General features: G+C 65.1%; 2 protein-coding genes across 13 annotated transcripts; both read left to right on the top strand.

Moving 5' to 3' along the window:
- The first annotated feature begins 10 nt into the window (after nucleotides 1-10).
- Nucleotides 11-2,872, top strand: NPM2 (nucleophosmin/nucleoplasmin 2). Its single transcript, XM_039698370.1, has 9 exons — nucleotides 11-507; nucleotides 750-833; nucleotides 936-1,021; nucleotides 1,438-1,621; nucleotides 2,086-2,198; nucleotides 2,358-2,386; nucleotides 2,464-2,500; nucleotides 2,656-2,716; nucleotides 2,820-2,872. The coding sequence occupies exons 2-8, from the start codon at nucleotides 776-778 to the stop codon at nucleotides 2,698-2,700; spliced, it is 552 nt and encodes a 183-aa protein (XP_039554304.1). The 5' UTR covers nucleotides 11-507; nucleotides 750-775; the 3' UTR covers nucleotides 2,701-2,716; nucleotides 2,820-2,872.
- A 2,095-nt stretch (nucleotides 2,873-4,967) lies between these two features.
- Nucleotides 4,968-17,823, top strand: DMTN (dematin actin binding protein). Of its 12 annotated transcripts, none has more exons than XM_039698333.1 (17): nucleotides 4,968-5,080; nucleotides 9,699-9,756; nucleotides 10,371-10,426; nucleotides 11,408-11,482; nucleotides 12,260-12,415; nucleotides 13,146-13,190; nucleotides 13,280-13,388; nucleotides 14,558-14,614; nucleotides 14,687-14,839; nucleotides 14,930-15,039; nucleotides 15,116-15,221; nucleotides 16,324-16,385; nucleotides 16,489-16,537; nucleotides 17,097-17,104; nucleotides 17,307-17,366; nucleotides 17,455-17,535; nucleotides 17,613-17,823. In XM_039698333.1, exons 3-17 carry the CDS (start codon nucleotides 10,409-10,411, stop codon nucleotides 17,724-17,726), a joined length of 1,203 nt encoding a protein of 400 aa, XP_039554267.1. In that variant the 5' UTR covers nucleotides 4,968-5,080; nucleotides 9,699-9,756; nucleotides 10,371-10,408; the 3' UTR covers nucleotides 17,727-17,823. The 12 variants fall into 12 exon arrangements, 10 of the variants coding, with proteins under 10 accessions (XP_039554267.1, XP_039554270.1, XP_039554273.1 ...); XM_039698336.1 differs by having other exon boundaries at nucleotides 4,969-5,080; nucleotides 11,411-11,482; XM_039698331.1 differs by lacking the exon at nucleotides 4,968-5,080 and adding an exon at nucleotides 6,105-6,465.
- Nucleotides 17,824-17,829: the final 6 nt, after the last annotated feature.

The raw sequence follows: 17,829 nt of genomic DNA, 5'->3' as shown, positions 1-17,829 counted from the left end.
CAGAGGGGGGACACGGTGGGGGGGACACGCGGGGGACAGAGTGGGGACAAGAGGGAGACAGGGGACACGTGGGGCGGCACATCAGGGGACTCAGGACAGCACGGGGGGACACTGGGAGCGCAGGGACACGAGGGGACGTGAAGGACGGGGGGACATGGAGGGACACAGGACAGCACGTGGGGTGGGCGACACCCGGGGACACGGAGGGGACACGCGGGGTAAGGGACATATGGGGACACGCGGGCCATAGGGACACGAGGTGACATGGAGCGAGCACGGGGTGACATCGAGGGACACGGGACAGCACGGGGGACACGCGAGGCGAGGGGACACGGGTGACGTGAGGGGACACAGGAGAACACGGGGGGGCACAGGTGACATCGAGGGACCCACAGGGCACGGGGACACTCCGGGCAGGGATGTCACACACGGTGACCTGTCACACACGGTGACCCGTCACACGGCGTGCGGGCTGCCGGCGCTCATCAGCGCCCCCACCTGAAGGGGGTAATTAACCAATTAACAGCGCGGCCTCATTCCGGGGGGGGGGGGGGCGGGGTCCCCGTGACCCCATAAGTGCCCCGGTGGGGGTGGCCCCGTTGTTTGTGGGGTTCCCCCGGTGCTGAGAGCTGCGGTGCTGCTGTGGGTGAGTGTTGTGGGGCGGGGGTCCCGAGGTTCTGGGGTCCCGAAGTTTTTGGGGCGGGGATCCCGAGGTTTTGGGGTCCCACAGCTCCGCGTGTCCCCCCCAGGCCGTGTCACCCCCCCTCCCCCGGCCATGTCCTTCACCGACAGCACCGACAGCGGCTCCGACAGACCCGTGTCCGTGCTTTGGGGTGAGTGCCGCCCCCGCCCCACCCCGGCTGTCCCCCCCCCGGATGTCGGGGACCCCCGCCGAGGGTGGCTCTGTCCCCTGCTGTCGCCTCCTGTCCCCGCAGGGTGCGAGCTGAGCAGCGCCAGGAGCTCCTGCACCTTCCGAGTCACCGAGGACTGGCACTGCGAGCAGCAGCTGGTGCTGCGCACGGTGCGTCACGCCCCAGGGAAAGGTCTGGGGGCTGTCTCGGGGGTCTGGGGGCTGCCCTAGGGGCTGTTCCTGCCCCAGGGAAGGGTCTGGGGGCTGTCTCGGGGGTCTGGGGGCTGCCCCAGGGGCTGTTCCTGTCCTGAGGAGGGGTCTGGGGGCTGCCCTAGGGGCTGTTCCTGTCCCGGGGAGGGGTCTGGGGGCTCTGCCAGGAGGGCTCCGGGGACTGGGGGCTGCTCCGGGGGCTGTCCTGGGGAGGGGAGATGGGGGTCCTGCCCCGGAGAGGGCTCGGCGGGCTGCTCCTGTCCTGGGGGCTGTCCCGAGAGGGGTCTGGGGGCTGCTCCTGTCCCCAGGAGGGGTCTGGGGGCTGCCCCAGGGAGGGCTTCAGGGGCTGCTGCTGCCCTGGGGGCTTCCCCGGGGAGGGGTCTGGGGGCTGCTCCTGCCCCGGGGAGGGGTCTGGGGGTGCTCCTGTCCCGGGGGGCTGTCAGGAATTGTGTCCCCCCGCCCCCCAGGCCTCGCTGGCCGGAGTGGAGCTGACCCCCCCGGTGACCTTCCGCCTGCGCGCCGGCTCCGGGCCGCTCTTCGTCAGCGGCCAGCACGTGTCCAGTGAGTATTGGGGTGTCCAGTGAGTACCGGGGGGTCCCCTGAGCCCCCCTGTGTGTCCAGTGAGTACCGGGGGGTCCCCGAGCCCCCACACGTGTCCAGTGAGTATTGGGGGGTCCAGTGAGTATCGGGGTGTCCCCCAGCCCCTGAACCCCCCCTGCATATCCAGTGAGTATTGGGGTGTCCCCCACGTGTCCAGTGAGTATCGGGGTCCCCCTGCCCCCCCAGTGTGTCCAGGGAGTATCAGGGTGTCCCTCCCCACGTCCAGTGAGTATGGGGGTCCCCTCCACGTGTCCAGTGAATATTGGGGTGTCCCCCAGCCCCTGACCCCTCCTCCCACCTGTCCAGTGAGTATCGGGGTCCCTCCAACCCCTTGAACCCCCTCTGCGTGTCCCGTGGGTGTCGGGGTGTCCCCTGAACCCCCCGTGGGTATCGGGGTCCCGGGGCTCATCCAGCCTCTCCCGCAGTCATGGACCTGACCTCGGATGAGGAGGATGAGGAAGAGGAGGAGGAAGCGGCAGAGGAAGCCCCCAAGAAGCCCCCCAAGGGCTCGGGCGCCCAGAAGGGCAGCACTGCCAAGGTCAGCGCCTGAGGGGGGGCCGCGGGGGTTTTGGGGTCCCTGCGGCTCGGGGAAGGGGGGCGGGCACCCCAAATTCCTCTCCGTGACGGGGATGAGCCGCAGCCTTCATCCCCCGGCGAGGAAGAGCCCCCAGCGTCCGTCTCTTTCTGTCTCCCGTAGAAAAGGAAGCGGGAAAAGGAGGAGGAGCCGTGAGTATGAAAACCCTGGGGCTGGGGGGGTCCCCCCGGCCGGGACCCCCACCCCAACCCCGCTTCTCTCCGAGCAGGAACAGCCTCGCCCCCGCGGGTCCCCCGCCCGCCAAGGTAGGAGCAGCCCCTGCCCCCCAAATCCCTCGGGATAACGGGCCGGGGGCTCGGGGGGCAGGCAAGGGTCGGGGTGCAGCCGCTGCCCCCAAAACCGGGGGAACAGCGCGGATTTGGGGGCTCCCCCCGCGTTCAGCCCCCTCCCCTTTCCGCAGGGACGCGGAGCCGGCCGGGGCAGGAAAGCAGCGGCCAAGAAATGACGGGAATTCTGTCCAGGTGAGGAGGGGGCACCAGCCCGGAGCTGGGGGGGCCTGGGGGCTGCTCCGAGCCCACAGCGGGGTCACCCCACTAAAATCCCCTTTTCCTCCTTGCCTTGCAGGCGGCAGCTGGTGGTGGTGGTGGTGTCGTTCCCAAAATAAAGCACATTTTGCACTCCTGGATCCCCGTGCTGCTCTGGGAGCACCCCCAGCTGGATTTGGGGGGACAGGGCTGCCCCCCACCCCGGACAGAGGGGGATTGGGGGGACAGGGTGGGGTGCCACTGACTTGGCTGGGATTTTTGGAGGGGCTCCAGAGCCGGGCCCTGCCCCGTTTGTGGGTTTGGGGGGGCTGCAAAGTGGGGTTGGGCTGAATTCCTGCCCAGTTTGGGTTGGTTTTAAGGAATTTGGCCCCCCACCCTCCTGCGGATGAGGGGTGGGCTCCCTGCTGCTTCTGCCTCGCTGCGGGGAAACTGAGGCACGGGTGAGCTCCGCATGGATCCCCCTCCCTCGTGCTGCCCCTCGGGGACCCCCCCAGGGCGGTTTGACCCCCCCGGTTCCCCGGCTCCCTGCAGCGGGTATTTATCGGGTATTTTCACCTCCCTGGCCAGCAAAGGGTGTCCGGGGGGACCCCCGGCCTCCCCCTGCGAGGGGCGGGGGTTCCCAGAGCCCCCCAGTGCCGGAGGGAGAAGAAGAAGAGGAGGAGGAGGAGAAGCCCCCGACCCCACTGCGGTGCCCCCTCCCCACCATCCTCCAGGTTTTGAGAAAGGAGCAGGCTGGGTCTGCGCTCTCCCTGCCCCGTCACCCCCTCCCCAGTTCAGCCAAAGCTTCAAAGGTCGAGGAGCTCCCTTGGTGTCATCTCGGCTTTAATTTTTCCCCTGTCCCCCTTTTTTTTTTCCCCTCCTCTCTCTCCTCCTTCCCAAGCCCTTCCTCTCTTTTCTCTCAGGGTTTTTCCCCTTCCTCCCCTCTCTTTCTTCTTGACCTCCTGGGATAGAAAAGGCTCGGGAAGGTGAGTCTTGTTTAATTAAGGCTGGAGAAGGAGAGAGAAAAAAACTCCTGCCATGGCTTCTTCCTTGTTTTTGAGGTGAGCCCTGGGGGGGACAGGAACGTGCTCTGCGCAGAAAGGACCTGGAGGTGTCTGCTGCCAGCCTCTCCCGGGGGCTGGGGGTGCCCGGGGGGGCCGAGGGCACCTCCCCGGAGCCCCCCTGGCTGCAGAGGTGCTGGGTGCCACCCCCTGCCCGCCCAAACCCCTGTCCTTGCCTCCAGCCACGGCACAGGGGTGCCACTGTGAGGTGCCAGGGCTGGTGTCCCCTGGGGCGTGTCCCCTGGGAATGGGGGAATGCTCCCCAGGCACATCCTGCAGGGTGGGGAGGCCAAGGGATGCTCCTGCACCTCCTGCACCCCTCTGTGTGTCCAGGGCATTGTCCTGCACTCTTTCCACCCCTCTGTGCACCCAGAGGATTGTGCTGCATGTTCTCCATCCCTCTGTGAAGGCTGAAGGACGCTCCTGCCCTCCCTCCATCCCTCACTAAATTCAGAGGATTTTCCTGCATGTTCTCCATCCCTCTCTGAGGCCAAAGGATGCCCCTGCACTCCTCCATCCCTCACTGAATCCAGAGGATTGTCCTGCACTCCCTCCATCTCTCACAAAAGCCACAGGGTTGTCTTGCACTCCTTCCATCCCTCTGAGCATCCAGAGATTTGTCCTGCACTCCCTCATCCCTCACTGAGGCCAAAGGATGCCTCTGCATTTCTCCATTCCTCTCTGAGGCCAAAGGATTGTCCTGCACCTCCTCCCTCCTTCACTAAATCCACAGGATTTTCTTGCACCATTTCCATCCTTCTGTGCACCCAGAGGTTTGTCCTGCACCTCTTCCATCCCTCTCCGAATCCACAGTACTGTCCTGCACTCCCTCCATCCCTCTGAGCATCCAGAGGATTTTCCTGCACCTCCTCCATCCCACATGAAATCCAGAGGTTTATCCTGAACTCCTCCATCCCTTGCTGAGGGCGAAGGGTGCCCCTGCACTCCTCCATCCCTCTCTGCATCCAGAGGATTTTCCTGCACTCCCTCCATCCCTCTAAGCATCCAGAGGTTGTCCTGCACCTCCTCCATCCCTCGCTAAATCCCCAGGCTTGTCCTGCCCTCTCTCCTCCCCCTGTGAATCCCCAGGACGCTCCTGCGCCTCCTCCGCCCCTCGCCGAAGCCCGAGGCCTCTCCCGCTCCCGGTGCCCATCCCGGAGCCGCTCCCGGTGCGGCGGGCGGGGGGCGGTCGCTGTGGCAACGCGCGTGCGGCGCAGGGGCGGTCGGCGATGCTCGGCGCGGGGCTGGCTCCCGGCGGAGCGGCAGCGCAGCCTGCGGCGGGCCATGGGCTCCCCTGAAGGTAGGGCCGGACCCCTAGCGGCGGGGGAGAGGCGGCCGCGATTGTTCACGGGCACGGCCCCGGGGGGCGGCGGGGGCCGCGGAGCCCCCCCGGGTGCGGGGGGACGGCGGCGCGGCGGAGCCCGGGCCGGGATGCTCCGGCGAGCCAGGCCGGCGCTGGCGCTGAAGGACACGCGTGTGCATCCCCCTGGGCGTGTATCCCCGCCAGATGTTCACCTCCGGGCCTGCCTCCCCCCAGATGTGCACCCCGGGCTCCATCCCCGGGCTCTGCCTCCCCTGCGTGTCCATCGCCCCCCAGATGTGCATCTGAGGGGTCCAGCAGCCCTTTGCTGAGCCGGGCGGGGGGAAACTGAGGCAGCGAAGAGCAGAAGCAGCGAGGAGGAGCCCCAGCACGGGCGCTGCTGTCGCCAGGCAGCGCTCCCACACAGAGCCGGGAATAGACTCCGGCTCCCGGCGCTGCGGCACCAACGCAGCCCCGCCGCCCCCGGCGGGGTCCGGCCGCGGCTCCGCTCCCGTGCCGGGTGCCGGGACACCGGGATGTGGCTCCGAGAGGCTCCAGAGGGATGGAGGTGGCCGCAGCCCCCCCGCCCTGCCCAGCCCTTCCCCCGGGCCGGGGCTGGACCGCGACCCCCAGGGTTTGGGGGGGATCGGGGCGTGCGGGCATCAGCGGCCAGAGCCCAGCGCTCGGTTTTGGCAGATTCCCAGCGCCTCCCACCCCTCCCTGGGCTGCGCCGGTGCCGCGGATGGAAATTCCCGCTGGATTCCCCCTCCCGGGGCAGCGAGGGGTGGGCACAGCACCCCCAGACCCAGCCTGGGGGTGGCTCGGGCGGGAGCTGCCACCCCCAGCCCCCTCCCCACGCTGCCGCAGCCCCGCGAGGCGCTCAGCCCCCCCGAGAGGGGCTGGGGGTGCCCAAATCCCCCCGAGGGGCTGCGGGGGAGGCGGGGGCTGCCGCGCCCGGTGCCCAGCGGGGGCTGGGGGGGCGCGGGGGCTCCGGCTGCCCCCGGCAGCGGGGCAGGCCGGGTTATTCCTGTTTTCCTCCCTCTTTGTGCCGGGCGAGCGGGAGGAGCGGCGGCCAATACTGCTTCGTCATGATGCCGGCTAATTCTCCTCTTGTTGGGAAAGGGACTGAGCCAGCAGCGAGCTGGGGACGGGCGAGCGGCACCCCCGCGGCCGCCACCCCCCCTCCGGGAGCCGCGCACTCCCGCAGCCTCCAGGCGCGCTCCCGCAGCCTCCCCCGCACGCCGCCCGGCCGCGTTATCGGGGCCGGGGCTGCCGGGGCTGATAGGCTCGCCCGCGCCCCGCTCGGATGCGCCGCAGCCCCGGCAGAGCGAGCGAGCCCCGGGCATCCCCCCGCGGCCGGAGGGATGCGGTGTGCCCGGCCTTAGGTGAGTGCGGGGCCGGCAGGGCTGGGGACAGGGCTGGGGACAGGCTGGGGACAGGCTGGGGACAGGCTGGGGGTGCGGGGGGGCCGCTCTCCGTTTTCCCGTCGCTTTCTCGGTGCCGCCGCTCCCGGGGGTGGGGCGGGTCGGGGGTGCCCCACATTTTGTCGCCCACCTCGTCCCCACAGCCGGCTGCGGGAAGGGCGGGGACACCGCCCCGAGCCCCCCCGGGACACCCCCGTGCCCCTTCCCCGGGGACATCGCCACGGGCACCGCGGGTGCCGCGGGAGGAGGCCGGGAGTGCCCAGCCCTGCCCAGCCCCACCTGAGGAGGGAATTTGTGGGGTCTCAGCGCTGCTGCTGGGGGGGCACCCCCCAATCCCACCCCCCCGGGAAGGGTTTGATGTTCCCTGGCCGTGCTGGTCGCCGCCGACACGGGATTTTGGGGAGCCCCAACCCCCCTGGCAGAGCCTGGAGAGGCCAAATTTCCTCCTCCCCACCTCCAGGGAGCATCGGGGGTGATTTAGGGGGAGAATTTGGGGGACAAATTTGGGGCGTGCCCCCCATCTCTTGTCCAGGGATGGCGCCGTCTCGGGGGGTGTGGGCATGCAGGGGGGTGGCCAGGCTGGGCTCGCTCCAGGGCCACCACCCGCCCCCTCGGGACCCCCGACCGCCTCCCACTGTCCTGTCAGGTGTGACCCCCCCCGGCTGCCCCCAGGCGCGGTTTTGGGGTGCCCAGGCCCCCACACGGGGTCCCCAATGCTGGGCGTGCCGTGGGGCCGAACCCAGGACTGGCAGAACCGGGGGGGATTTTGGGGTGCGGGGGCTCCCCCAAACCCCCGGCGGAGCCCCGAGGGCGCGGCCCGCTCACACATCCGCAGCGGGTCCCTCCGCGTGCGGGATGAGCAGGCTAATCCCGCGTTAATCCCGGATTACGAGCCACGTGAGGCGCGGCCCGAGCGGGCTGCGGGGTGGCCATCGGGGCAGGGGGGCGGGCAAGGAGCCCCCCGCCATCCCCGGCAGTTTTGGGGTTCAGCTCATGTCTCCCCCCTCTCCGCGGGGCTCGGGTCTCCTGGCAGGGCCGGGGGACAGCGGCGTTGGCCCGGATTCCGCGGATGGGAGGACCCGAGGAGGTGGAAATGCCTCCTTCATCTCCATCCGCCCCGGGATGGGGCGGGCGGGTTGTTGTTACCCCCCCATCCAGGGAAACTGAGGCACGGAGCATCGCCGTGCCCGCGGCAGCTCCATGCCAGCCACGGAAAATCGCCCGGGGCTGGCAGCTGGTGGCTTTTGAGGCCACCGAGGTGCCCGGGAGCGATCGATAGGCACGGGCTCGCTGCCGCGGGGATGGCAGCGGCGCAAACAGGACAAAGGAGGAACCGGACACCGGCGGGCCGCGGCTCGGGGACCCGCGAGCTGCCCGTGGCTCGCCGCTGTCGCGATCAGGTTGCCGGTGGGGCCCCGCGTGTGGCGGTGCCTCGGTTTCCCCGGTGAGCGGCGAGGATGCTCCGGGCCTCGCCTGCGCTGTTTGTTCCGAGCTTGCGGTGGGAGGAGGAGGAGGAGGAGGAGGAGGAGGCCGGGGCTGGGCTGGGAAGCACCGGACACCGTTCCAGGGCTGGCGGGAACCGTCTGTTCAGGGAACTTGTGACCCCAGGTGTCCCCCCTTGTCGCTGCTGGCCGCCAGCCGCGCCACGATTCGGGCACACGGTGGCACGGGCAGGGAAGGGAGGGTGAGGAGGGTGATGGAGGAAGGCTGGGGGTCCCCTCCCGCCGCCCCCCGGGCCGTGGGGGGGTTCTCACGGCCTGGCCCCTGGCGCGGGGCCGGGCGCTGATGGCTTTGGCGGCTGCGAAAAGTCAAATCCGGATTTCCTCGGGGTGGGGAGGAGGGAACCGGCCTCTTCCCGCGGCAGCGCAGCCCTGGCTCCCCTCACGGGGGGGCGACAGCCCCCCTCCATCCCGGTGAGCCCCGCCCGGGCGTGTCCTGTCCGTCCGTCCGTCCATCCATCCATCCTTCCTTCCTCTTCCCACGCTCCCTGCCCGGCTCCTTTCCCTCCCCTCAGCATCTCCCTGCGAGGGGGACACGCTGCGCCCCCTGCGCCCCCCCCGCGCTGTCCCCGCTCCCCCTCGCCCTCCTGGCCAGGAAAATCCCAAACAGCCGAGCCGCCCTTATCGCGGGCCAGGCGCGGAGCCGGCCGCGGGCCCGCGGGGAGATTGGAGGTTGCCATGGGGAACGCGGCTGCCATCGGGGCGGTGGCTCCCTGCCCGCGCCCGATAAGCTGTCCCCGCGTCCCCGGAGCGGGGGGGCACCGTGGCCGGGGTGGTGGCGCAGGCCTGGCACCCCTCGCCGGTTTTGTGGCGTCTCTCTCCGCAGCCCCGGCTCGGGTTTGTTTTCCTTCCCCGCACCCGCCCTCCCCGCGCTCCCGTTCTCCGCCATCGCCTCCATCTGCTCGCTGCCACCGCGTCCCCGCCGCCGTCCCGAGCGCCACCGGGGGCGGGGGGCAAGGCTGGCCCGGGCGCTGGAAAGTGTGAGCTCAGGGCAGTGCCCGCCCGGACAAGGCCAGCCTTGTGCCGCGCCGGGGGTGACACCCCACCGGTCCCCGGGGGGGTCCTGGGGGTGGGGGGCCCCGTTAAACCCCGCGTCAGGGACAAATCTGGGGGGTCTTTGTGGCGGGGGGGCTCCAGGGAGGGGGCGCGGAGCTGCGGGCAGAGCCCCCTCCTCCGGCAGCCCGAGGATGCTCCGGGGTCGCTGGGATCTGCTCCCGCTCCATCCCCGCGTCCCACGGGAGCGAGTTCTGAGCTCGGACAGCGGGGTTGGTGTCCCCAAAGGCGGTGCCACCCCCGTGCCCTGCAGGGTTGGGGCTCAGGGCCGGAGCTGCTCGTTCTGCTGTCGCTGTCGCTGTCACCGCCCGGCCCCCGCGAGCTTTCCCCAATCCCTCCCTTCTGAAAGGAGAAGTTGGGAGCAGAATGGGGAATTTTCCCCTTTGTGCGCCGCATTGTGGCTCCAGAGCGCGGCCAGGCCCGGGCCCCGGGGGCTCCGGGGGCCGAGCCCGTCCCGATCCGCTGGAGCCTTCTGGAGGCCGCGGGACAAAAGGGCGACACCGGCCCCGCTCCGCCGGCCAGCACCGTCAGCAGCCAGCGGGCAGGGCCACGCAGCCGGCACGGGGGACAGCGTGGGGACAAGGGGAGGCTTGTCCCTCGCTCGCCCTGCGGGTCACCGCCAGCTCTGTCCTCTCCCTGCAGAGGGAACACCCGAGCCCGGCGTCGGCGCCCAGAGGGATGTGGAGCCACAGAGGCAGCGGTGAGTGCGGGGTCCCCGCTGTCCCCTCCCTGTGCCAGTCCCTGCCTGTCCCCTGCCTGTCTCTGCCTATCCCTGCCTGTCCCCTCCCTGTGCCTATCCCTGTCTCTCCCCTGCCCGTTCCCTGCCTGTCCCTCCTTGTCCCCTCTCTGTCCCCTGCCTGTCCCTGCCTACCCGTTCCCTATCTCTGCCTGTCCCTCACCTGTCCCCTGCCTGTCCCATGTGTGTCCCCTGTGTGTCCCTGTCTGTCCCCTCCCTGTCCTGCCTGTCCCCTTCATGTCTCTGCCTGTCCTTCCCTGTCCCCTTCCTGTCCCCACCTGTCCCCTCGCCTGTCCCTCCCTGTCCCCTCCCTGTCCTGTGTCTGTCCCTGCCTGTCCCTTCCCTGTCCCCTCTGTGTCCCTGTCTGTCCCTCCCTGCCCCTGCCTGTCCCTCCCTGTCCAGTGGCATCCCCTGCCACGCGTGTCCTGCTGCCAGCACAGCCATGTCTGGCACTGGGGACGTGCCACCCTCGTGCCCGGCGGGGCTCAGCCGCGCCAGGGGGGCGGTGGGAGCTGGGACCCCCGGCCGGGGGCTCGGTGCCCGCCCTGGCAGTGCCCAGAGCCCCGCTGTGCCCACAGGAGCCCGTGACTGACACAGCCCGGCCGGCCCCAGCTGAATGGAAAGACTGCAGAAGGTGAGGGGGCGGGGAAGGGCTCGGGGGTCTGCGGGGTCTTGGGGGTCCAGGGAGCGTGTTGGGGTCCAGAACTGGGTGCTGGGGGTCCAAGGAGGGTGCTGGGGGTCCAGAACTGGGCATTGGGGGCCCCAAACAGGGTTCTGAGGGTCCAGAACTGGGTGTTGGGGGTCCAAGGACAGTGTTGGGGATCCAGAACTGGATGCTGGAGGTACAAAATTGGGCATTGGGGGTCCAGAACAGGGTGTTGGGGGTCTGGGAATGTCATGGGGGTCCAGAGGGGGTGCTGGGGGTGCAGAACTGGGTGTTAGGGGTCCAAGGAAGGTCTTGGGGGTCCAAGAAAGGATATTGGGGGTACAGAGAAAGTGCTGGGGGCGTGGAAAAAGTTCTGGGAGTACAGAACAGGGTGCTGGGGGTCCAGGAAGGTGCTGGGGGTCCAGAAAAGGTTTTGGATGTCCAGGGAAGGGTGTTGGGGGTCCAGGAAAGATGCTGGGGGTCCTGGCAGGGTGCTGGAGGTCCTGTCAGGGTGCTGGAGGTGCTGGGGGTCCTGGCAGGATGTTGGGGGTACAGGGAAAGTGCTGGGGGTCCAGAGAAGGTTTGGGAGGTCCAGGGAAAGGTGCTGGGGGTCCTGGCAGGGTGCTGGGGGTCCTGGCAGGGTCCGGGAGGTGCTGGGGGTCCTGGCAGGGTGTGGGAGAAGGGGGAGCCCCGCACGCAGGGAGGGCACACGGGGCTGGGGGCCAAGGGCACAGGCTGCTGTGAGCAGGGCCTTGCCTTCCTCCTCCTCCTCCTCCTCGTCCCCAGCCCAGCCTGGCAGCACCATCTAGCGGCAGCGCGTCCTGGCCGAGCCGCTGTCCCCTCCCCGCTGGCCCCTGCCCATCCCATCCGCAAGGAATGCGGGCTCCGCGGGCACAGGGGTGCCCCCTGCCCCCCCAGCACACCCCCGAGCCCCTTCCTGGGCTGAAACCCCCCCACTTTTGCACCCAGCAGCCTCTGACCTCCCCTGGGAGCGTCTGCTCTTCCCGCGGATCCAGCGTTCCCGGCTCTCCCTCCAGCATCGTGGTAAGGAGCTGTTCCCACCTTCCCGCTCATCCCTGAATCCCTGCGGTCGGGATGTGATCTCCCCAAACCCTCTCCATCCCCCTGGCACTGCCGTGCAGGGAATGAACCCTCCCCATTCCCAAAAATCCCCCTCAGCACAACAAGTGAAGGCGTTTTCCCTCCTCCCAGGCCAAAATGGACAACGAGGTCCTGGGCTACAGGACCACATAAAAAATTCCCTTCTTTACCCCAAATGAAGGTGTTTTCCCTTCATTCCATGTCAAAATGGACAATGAGGTCCTGGGCTATGAGGACCTCATAAAAATTCCTTTCTGTGCCCCAAATGAAGATGTTTTTCCTTCATTCCAGGCCAAAATGGACAACGAGGTCCTGGGATAAAAGGACCTTGTAAAAAATCCCCTTCTGCACCCCAAATAAAGGCATTTTCCTTCATTCTAGGCCAAAATGGACAACGAGGTCCTTGGCTATGAGTACCTTGTAAAAAATTCCTTGCTGCATCCCAAATAAAAGCATTTTCCCTCCTTTCCACGCCAAAATAGACAACGAGGTTCTGGATACAGGACCTCATAAAAAAATTCCTTCTGCACCCCAAATGAAGATTTTTTCTCTTCATTCCAGACCAAAATGGACAATGAGGTCCTGGGCTATGAGGACCTCATAAAAATTCCTTTCTGAGCCCCAAATGAAGGCTTCCTTCCTTCCTTCCTTCCTTCCTTCCTTCCTTCCTTCCTTCCTTCCTTCCTTCGCCCCAAATGAAGACATTTTCCCTCCTCCCAGGCCAAAATGGACAACGAGGTCCTGGGCTACAAGGACCTGGCTGCCATCCCCAAGGACAAGGCCATCCTGGACATCGAGCGCCCCGACCTGATGATCTACGAGCCCCACTTCACCTACTCGCTCATGGAGCACGTGGAGCTGCCCCGCAGCCGGGAGGTGAGGGGGGATTCCCTGGGGGGTTTTTGGGAGGATCCCACCTGGATAGAAGGATCGCTGAGGTGGAATAGAATTCTGGAATAATAGGAAAAAATTCTAGCAGAAAAATATCTGAAATTGATTAAAATTCATTGTGATTTGTAAGAGCTTGTGAAGGTTATTAAAATTGCTAAAATTCAGTGAAAAACATGAAGTTAATTAAAATTAATTCAAATTAATTTTTTAAAAATTCAAATTAAAATAAAATAAAATTAAATTAATAAAATTAAAATAAAATAAAAATTAAAATAAGGCAATAAATTAATTGATTAAAATTCATTGTGATTTGTAAGAGCTTGTGAAGGTTATTAAAATTGTTAAAATTCAGTAAAAAACATGAAGTTAATTAAAATTAATTAAAATTAATTTGAAAATAAATTTAAATTAAAATAAAATAAATAAAATAAATTAAATAAAATTAATAAAATTAAAATAAAATAAACTTTAAAATAAAGCAATAAATTAAAAATAAATTAATAAAATTTTATTATAAATAACATAATAGATTATAAAAATATAAAATTAATTTAAAATAAATTTAATTAATTAAAATAAATTAAAAATAAAATAAAATAAATTAAAGTAAATTAAAAATTAAATAAATTTCATTAAAATAAATTAAAAATTAAATCAATTTAATTAAAATAAATTAAAATGTAATTAAAATTAAGTCAATCCTTGCCTTCTGCAGCGCTCCCTGTCTCCCAAATCCATGTCTCCTCCTCCATCTCCAGAGGTGAGTGCGGGCTCTGCTGGGCTGTGGGAGGAGGGGGTGCTGCTGGGGTGGGGAGGGGTCCCGCTGAGCCCCATCCCGTTTTCCCGCAGGTCATCCGGGAGTGGCTGGAGAGCCGCCCCCCCAGCAGCACCCCGCTGCCCCCCTCGCGCCAGGGCCCTGCCCCCACCCGCAGCAGCGTCCAGCACTTCCACCGGCCCGGTAAGGACCCCGAGCGGGACCCCCGAGCGGGACCCCCGAGCGGGACCCCCGCGCTGCCTGAGCCTCACACGGTGTCCTGGAGCCCCTTCCCAGCCCCACGAGCTCCCACTCCAAACCCCATGAGCTCCTGCTCCCATGAGTTTCTGTTCCCAACCCCATCGGTTCCCATTCCCAACCCCATGAGCTCCCAGTCCCAATCCTACGTGTTCCCAGCCCTATGAGTTCCCGTTCCCAACCCCATGAGCTCCCATTCCCATGAGTTTCTGTTCCCAACCCCATGAGCACCCAATCCCAACCCCATGTGTTCCCAACCCCATAAACTTCCATTCCTAATCCCATGAGCTCCCATTCCCATGAGCTCCCTCTCCTGACCCCATGAGCTCCCACTCCCAGTCCCATTAGGTCCTATTCCCAACCCCATCAGTTCCCATTCCCATGAATTCCCAATCCCAATCCAATGAGCTCCCTCTTCCAACTCCATCAGTTCCCGTTCCCAACTCCCTGAAATCCCATTCCCAACCCCATGATCTCCCACTCCCAATCTTTTGAGCTCCCATTCCCAATCCTTTGAGTTCCCATTCCCAACCTTATGATCTCCCACTCCCAACCCCACAAGCTCCCATTCCCAATCCCATGAGTCCCCAATCCCATGAGTTCCCATTCCCAATCCCTTGAGTTCCCATGAGTTCCCCCTCCCAACCCCACAAGCTCCCATTCCCAATCCCATGAGCTCCCATTCCCAACCCCATGATCTCCCCCTCCCAATCTTTTGAGCTCCCATTCCCAATCCCTTGAGTTCCCATGAGTTCCCCCTCCCAACTCCAGGAGCTCCCATTGCCAACCCCATGAGCCCCCAACCCCACGAGCTCCCATTCCCAATCCCATAAATTCCCATTCCCATAAACTCCCATTCCCAGGAGCTGCCATTCCCAACCCCATGAGCCCCCAACCCCATGAACTCCCATTCCCAATCCCATGAGCCCCCAGTTCCATGAGTTCCCATTCCCAACCCCACAAGCTCCCATTCCCAATCCCATAAACTCCCATTCCCATAAACTCCCAATCCCATGAGTTCCCATTCCCAACCCCATGAGCCCCCAATCCCACGAACTCCCATTCCCAACCCCATGACTTCCCCCTCCCAACCCCAAATCCCTTTTTCCTCCCAGAGACCGACACCACAGAGCTCAACATTTACAAGAAGCCCCCGATCTACCGGCAGAGAGGTGAGTGCGGGGGGCTCCACCCCACGGGATGGGGCACCCCGGGCTGCTGCCTCACCCCCGCCGTGCCCCCAGACCACCATTCCAGCGCCCACCACGGGAAGCACCTCATCGAGGACCTGATCATCGAATCCTCCAAATTCCCGGCGGCGCAGCCCCCGGATCCCAACCAGCCCGCCAAGATCGAGACCGACTACTGGCCCTGCCCGCCGTCGCTGGCCGTCGTGGGTAGGTGGCACCGCGGGGTTGTCCCTCCTGGAGCCCCCAGGGAGGGCTGGGAACGGCTGGAACATGGCTGGAACATCCCTCTCCCCGCAGAGACCGAGTGGAGGAGGAGGATGGCGTCCAAGAGAGGGGAGGAGGAGGATGAGGATCTGACGGAGGAGATGAAGAACCTGCGGGAGCTCCAGCGGCAGGAGCTGAGCAAGGTCAGGGGCGGGGCGGCAGCTCTGAGGGGCTGGGGGTGCCTGGCACCGATCCCAACGGGTGTCCCCCGGTTGCCAGGTCACCTCCAACCTCGGGAAGCTGATCCTGAAGGAGGAGATGGAGAAGTCGCTCCCGATCCGGAGGAAAACTCGCTCGCTGCCGGACCGGACGCCTTTCCACACGTGTGAGTGGGATCGTTCTGGATGCCGGCCCTTTCCCTCCTCATCTCTGGGTGCCTGCACCCCTTCTATCCCCAGATCCCACCTGCACCTCCCAAATCCTGCCTGCACCCCTTCTATCCCCCAAATCTCACCTGCACCCCTTCTATCCCCCAAATCCTGCCTGCACTTCCCAAATCCCACCTGTATGTCCCAAATCCCACCTGCACCCCCCGATTCCCTGCCTGCACCCCTGCTCGTCCCTGCCCATCCCTGATGGTCCCTGCCCGTCCCTGCTCGTCCCTGCCCATCCCTGATGGTCCCTGCCCGTCCCTGCTCATCCCTGCCCATCCCTGATGGTCCCTGCCCGTCCCTGCTTGTCCCTGCCCATCCCTGTCTGTCCCTGTCTGTCCCTGATGGTCCCTCATGGTCCTTGCCTGTCCCCAAATGTCCCTAAAAGTCCCTGCCCATCCCTGACGGTCCCATGAGGTCCCTGACAGTCTCTGCCCATCCGTATCCATCCCTGCCTGGCCCTAAATGTCCCTAAAGGTCCCTGCCTGCCCCTGGTGGTCCCTGCCCATCCCTGCCTGTCCCTGTCCGTTGTGGTGTGTTTTTGTCTGTCCCTTAAGGTCCCTGATGGTCCCTGCCCATCCCTGTCCATCCCTGCCTGTCCCCAAAGGTCCCTGCCTGCCCCTGGTGGTCCCTGCCCATCCCTGATGGTTCCTGTCCATCCCTGCCTGTCCCTAAAGGTCCCTGCCCATCCCTGCCTGTCCCTGTCCGTTGTGGTGTGGTTTTGTCTGTCCCTAAAGGTCCCTGATGGTCCCTGATGGTCCCTGCCCATCCCTGTCCATCCCTGCCTGTCCCCAAAGGTCCCTGCCTGTTCCTGCCCATTCCTGCCCATCCCTGAATGTCCCCAAATGTCCATGATGGTCTCTGCCCATCCCTGCCTGTTCCTGCCTGTCCCTGAATGTCCCCAGAGGTCCCTGCCCATCCCTGCCTGTCCCCGGATGTCCCCAGAGGTCCCTGAATGTCCCCAGAGGTCCCTGAATGTCCCTGCCCATCCCTGCCCATCCCTGCCTGTCCCCAAATGTCCCTGCCTGTCCCTGACGGTCTCTGCCTCTCTCTCAGCGCTCCACACGAGCTCCAAGAGCTCCTCCCTCCCCGCCTCCGGCCGGAGCACCCTCACCCGGGTAAGCGGCTCTCGGCTGTCCCCCCCCCTGCCCGGGGTCCCCCCGCCCGCTCAGGGGGCTGGGGTCACCCTGTGACCTTGTCCCCGTCCCTGTCCCCTCGCAGCTGCAGTCGGCAGAGTTTGGCTCGGCGGGGAGCGAGAAGGGCAGCCCAGGTGAGGGAAGGGCAGGGAGGGGGGTCCTGGGGGTCTGGGGGTGTCCTGAAGGTCTGGGGGTGTCCTGGGGGTCTGGAGGTGTCCTGGGAATGTCCTGGGGGTCTGGAGGTGTCCTGAAGGTGTCCTGGGGGTGTCCTGGGGGTCTGGGGCTGTCCTGGGGATCTGGGGCTGTCCTGAAGGTGTCCTGGGGGTGTCCTGGGGATCTGAGGGTGTCCTTGGATCTGAGGGTGTTCTGGGGAAGTGGGAGTGTGTCCCGGGGGTGTGGGGATGTCTTGGGGGTGTCCTGGGGATCTGGAGGTGTCCTGGAGGTGTCCTGGGGTGTCCCTGGGAGTGTGGGGGTGTCCTGGGGATTCTGGAATGATCTGGAGGGATGTGGGGGTGCTCTTGGAGATGTGGGGGTGTCCCGGGGGATGTTCCCGGGAATGTCCTGGGTGCCCTGGGAGGTGTGGGGGTGCCCTGGGAGGTGTGGGGGTGTCCCCAGGGACTGGGAGTGGGGGCTCAGCGGGACTGCGGGGGCACAGCGGGGTCCCCAGGCTGAGCCCCCCCTCTGTCTGTGCAGCCCTGCAGGTAAGAGCTCACCTGGCCGCGGACACCGAGACCGGCGAGACGGTGATGGGGGGACAGGGACCACGGGGACCACCAGGGGACAGTCCCCGGAGGGGGGAGGGCGGCTCTGACACCCCCGGGCTGGAGCCCCTCACCTCGGCTCGGCTTCAGGGGGGTGGAATTTGGGGGGGGGCCGGGCTGACCTCAGGCTTTGCCCCCCCAGAACGGCCAGCGCGGGCGCATGGACAGAGGGAACTCGCTGCCCAGCATGCTGGAGCAGAAGGTGAGCGGGCTGGGGGCTGGGCAGGGCCGGGGGGGCTTGGATGGAGCCCGGGGAGGGTCTCACAGCCCCGTGTCCCCCCCCCTTGCAGATCTACCCCTATGAGATGCTGATGGTGACGAACCGAGGCCGCGTGAAGCTCCCGCCCGGCGTGGACAGGACCAGGCTGGAGGTGGGGGCTGTGCCAGGCTGGGGGGGCTCCGGGGGGCTCCCCGCAGTGTGTCACCGCGCTGTGTCCCCTCCCCGCAGCGCCACCTGTCCCCCGAGGACTTCCTGAAGGTGTTCGAGATGTCGCCGGAGGAGTTCGGCAAGCTGGCCCTGTGGAAGCGCAACGAGCTGAAGAAGAAAGCCTTCCTCTTCTGAGTCCTCCTCGGGCCAGCTCCGTCCCTGCCGCGCCGTGTCACCGCTTTAGGGCTCTCAGCCGGTTTTTATTGGGGTCCCCCAGCCCCCCAGATCTGCCCCCCCC

Source organism: Passer montanus, unplaced genomic scaffold (assembly GCF_014805655.1).
Source record: "Passer montanus isolate IOZ18808 unplaced genomic scaffold, ASM1480565v1 scaffold123, whole genome shotgun sequence".
Lineage (NCBI taxonomy): Eukaryota > Metazoa > Chordata > Aves > Passeriformes > Passeridae > Passer > Passer montanus.
This window is presented reverse-complemented; position numbering and strand designations above follow the sequence as displayed.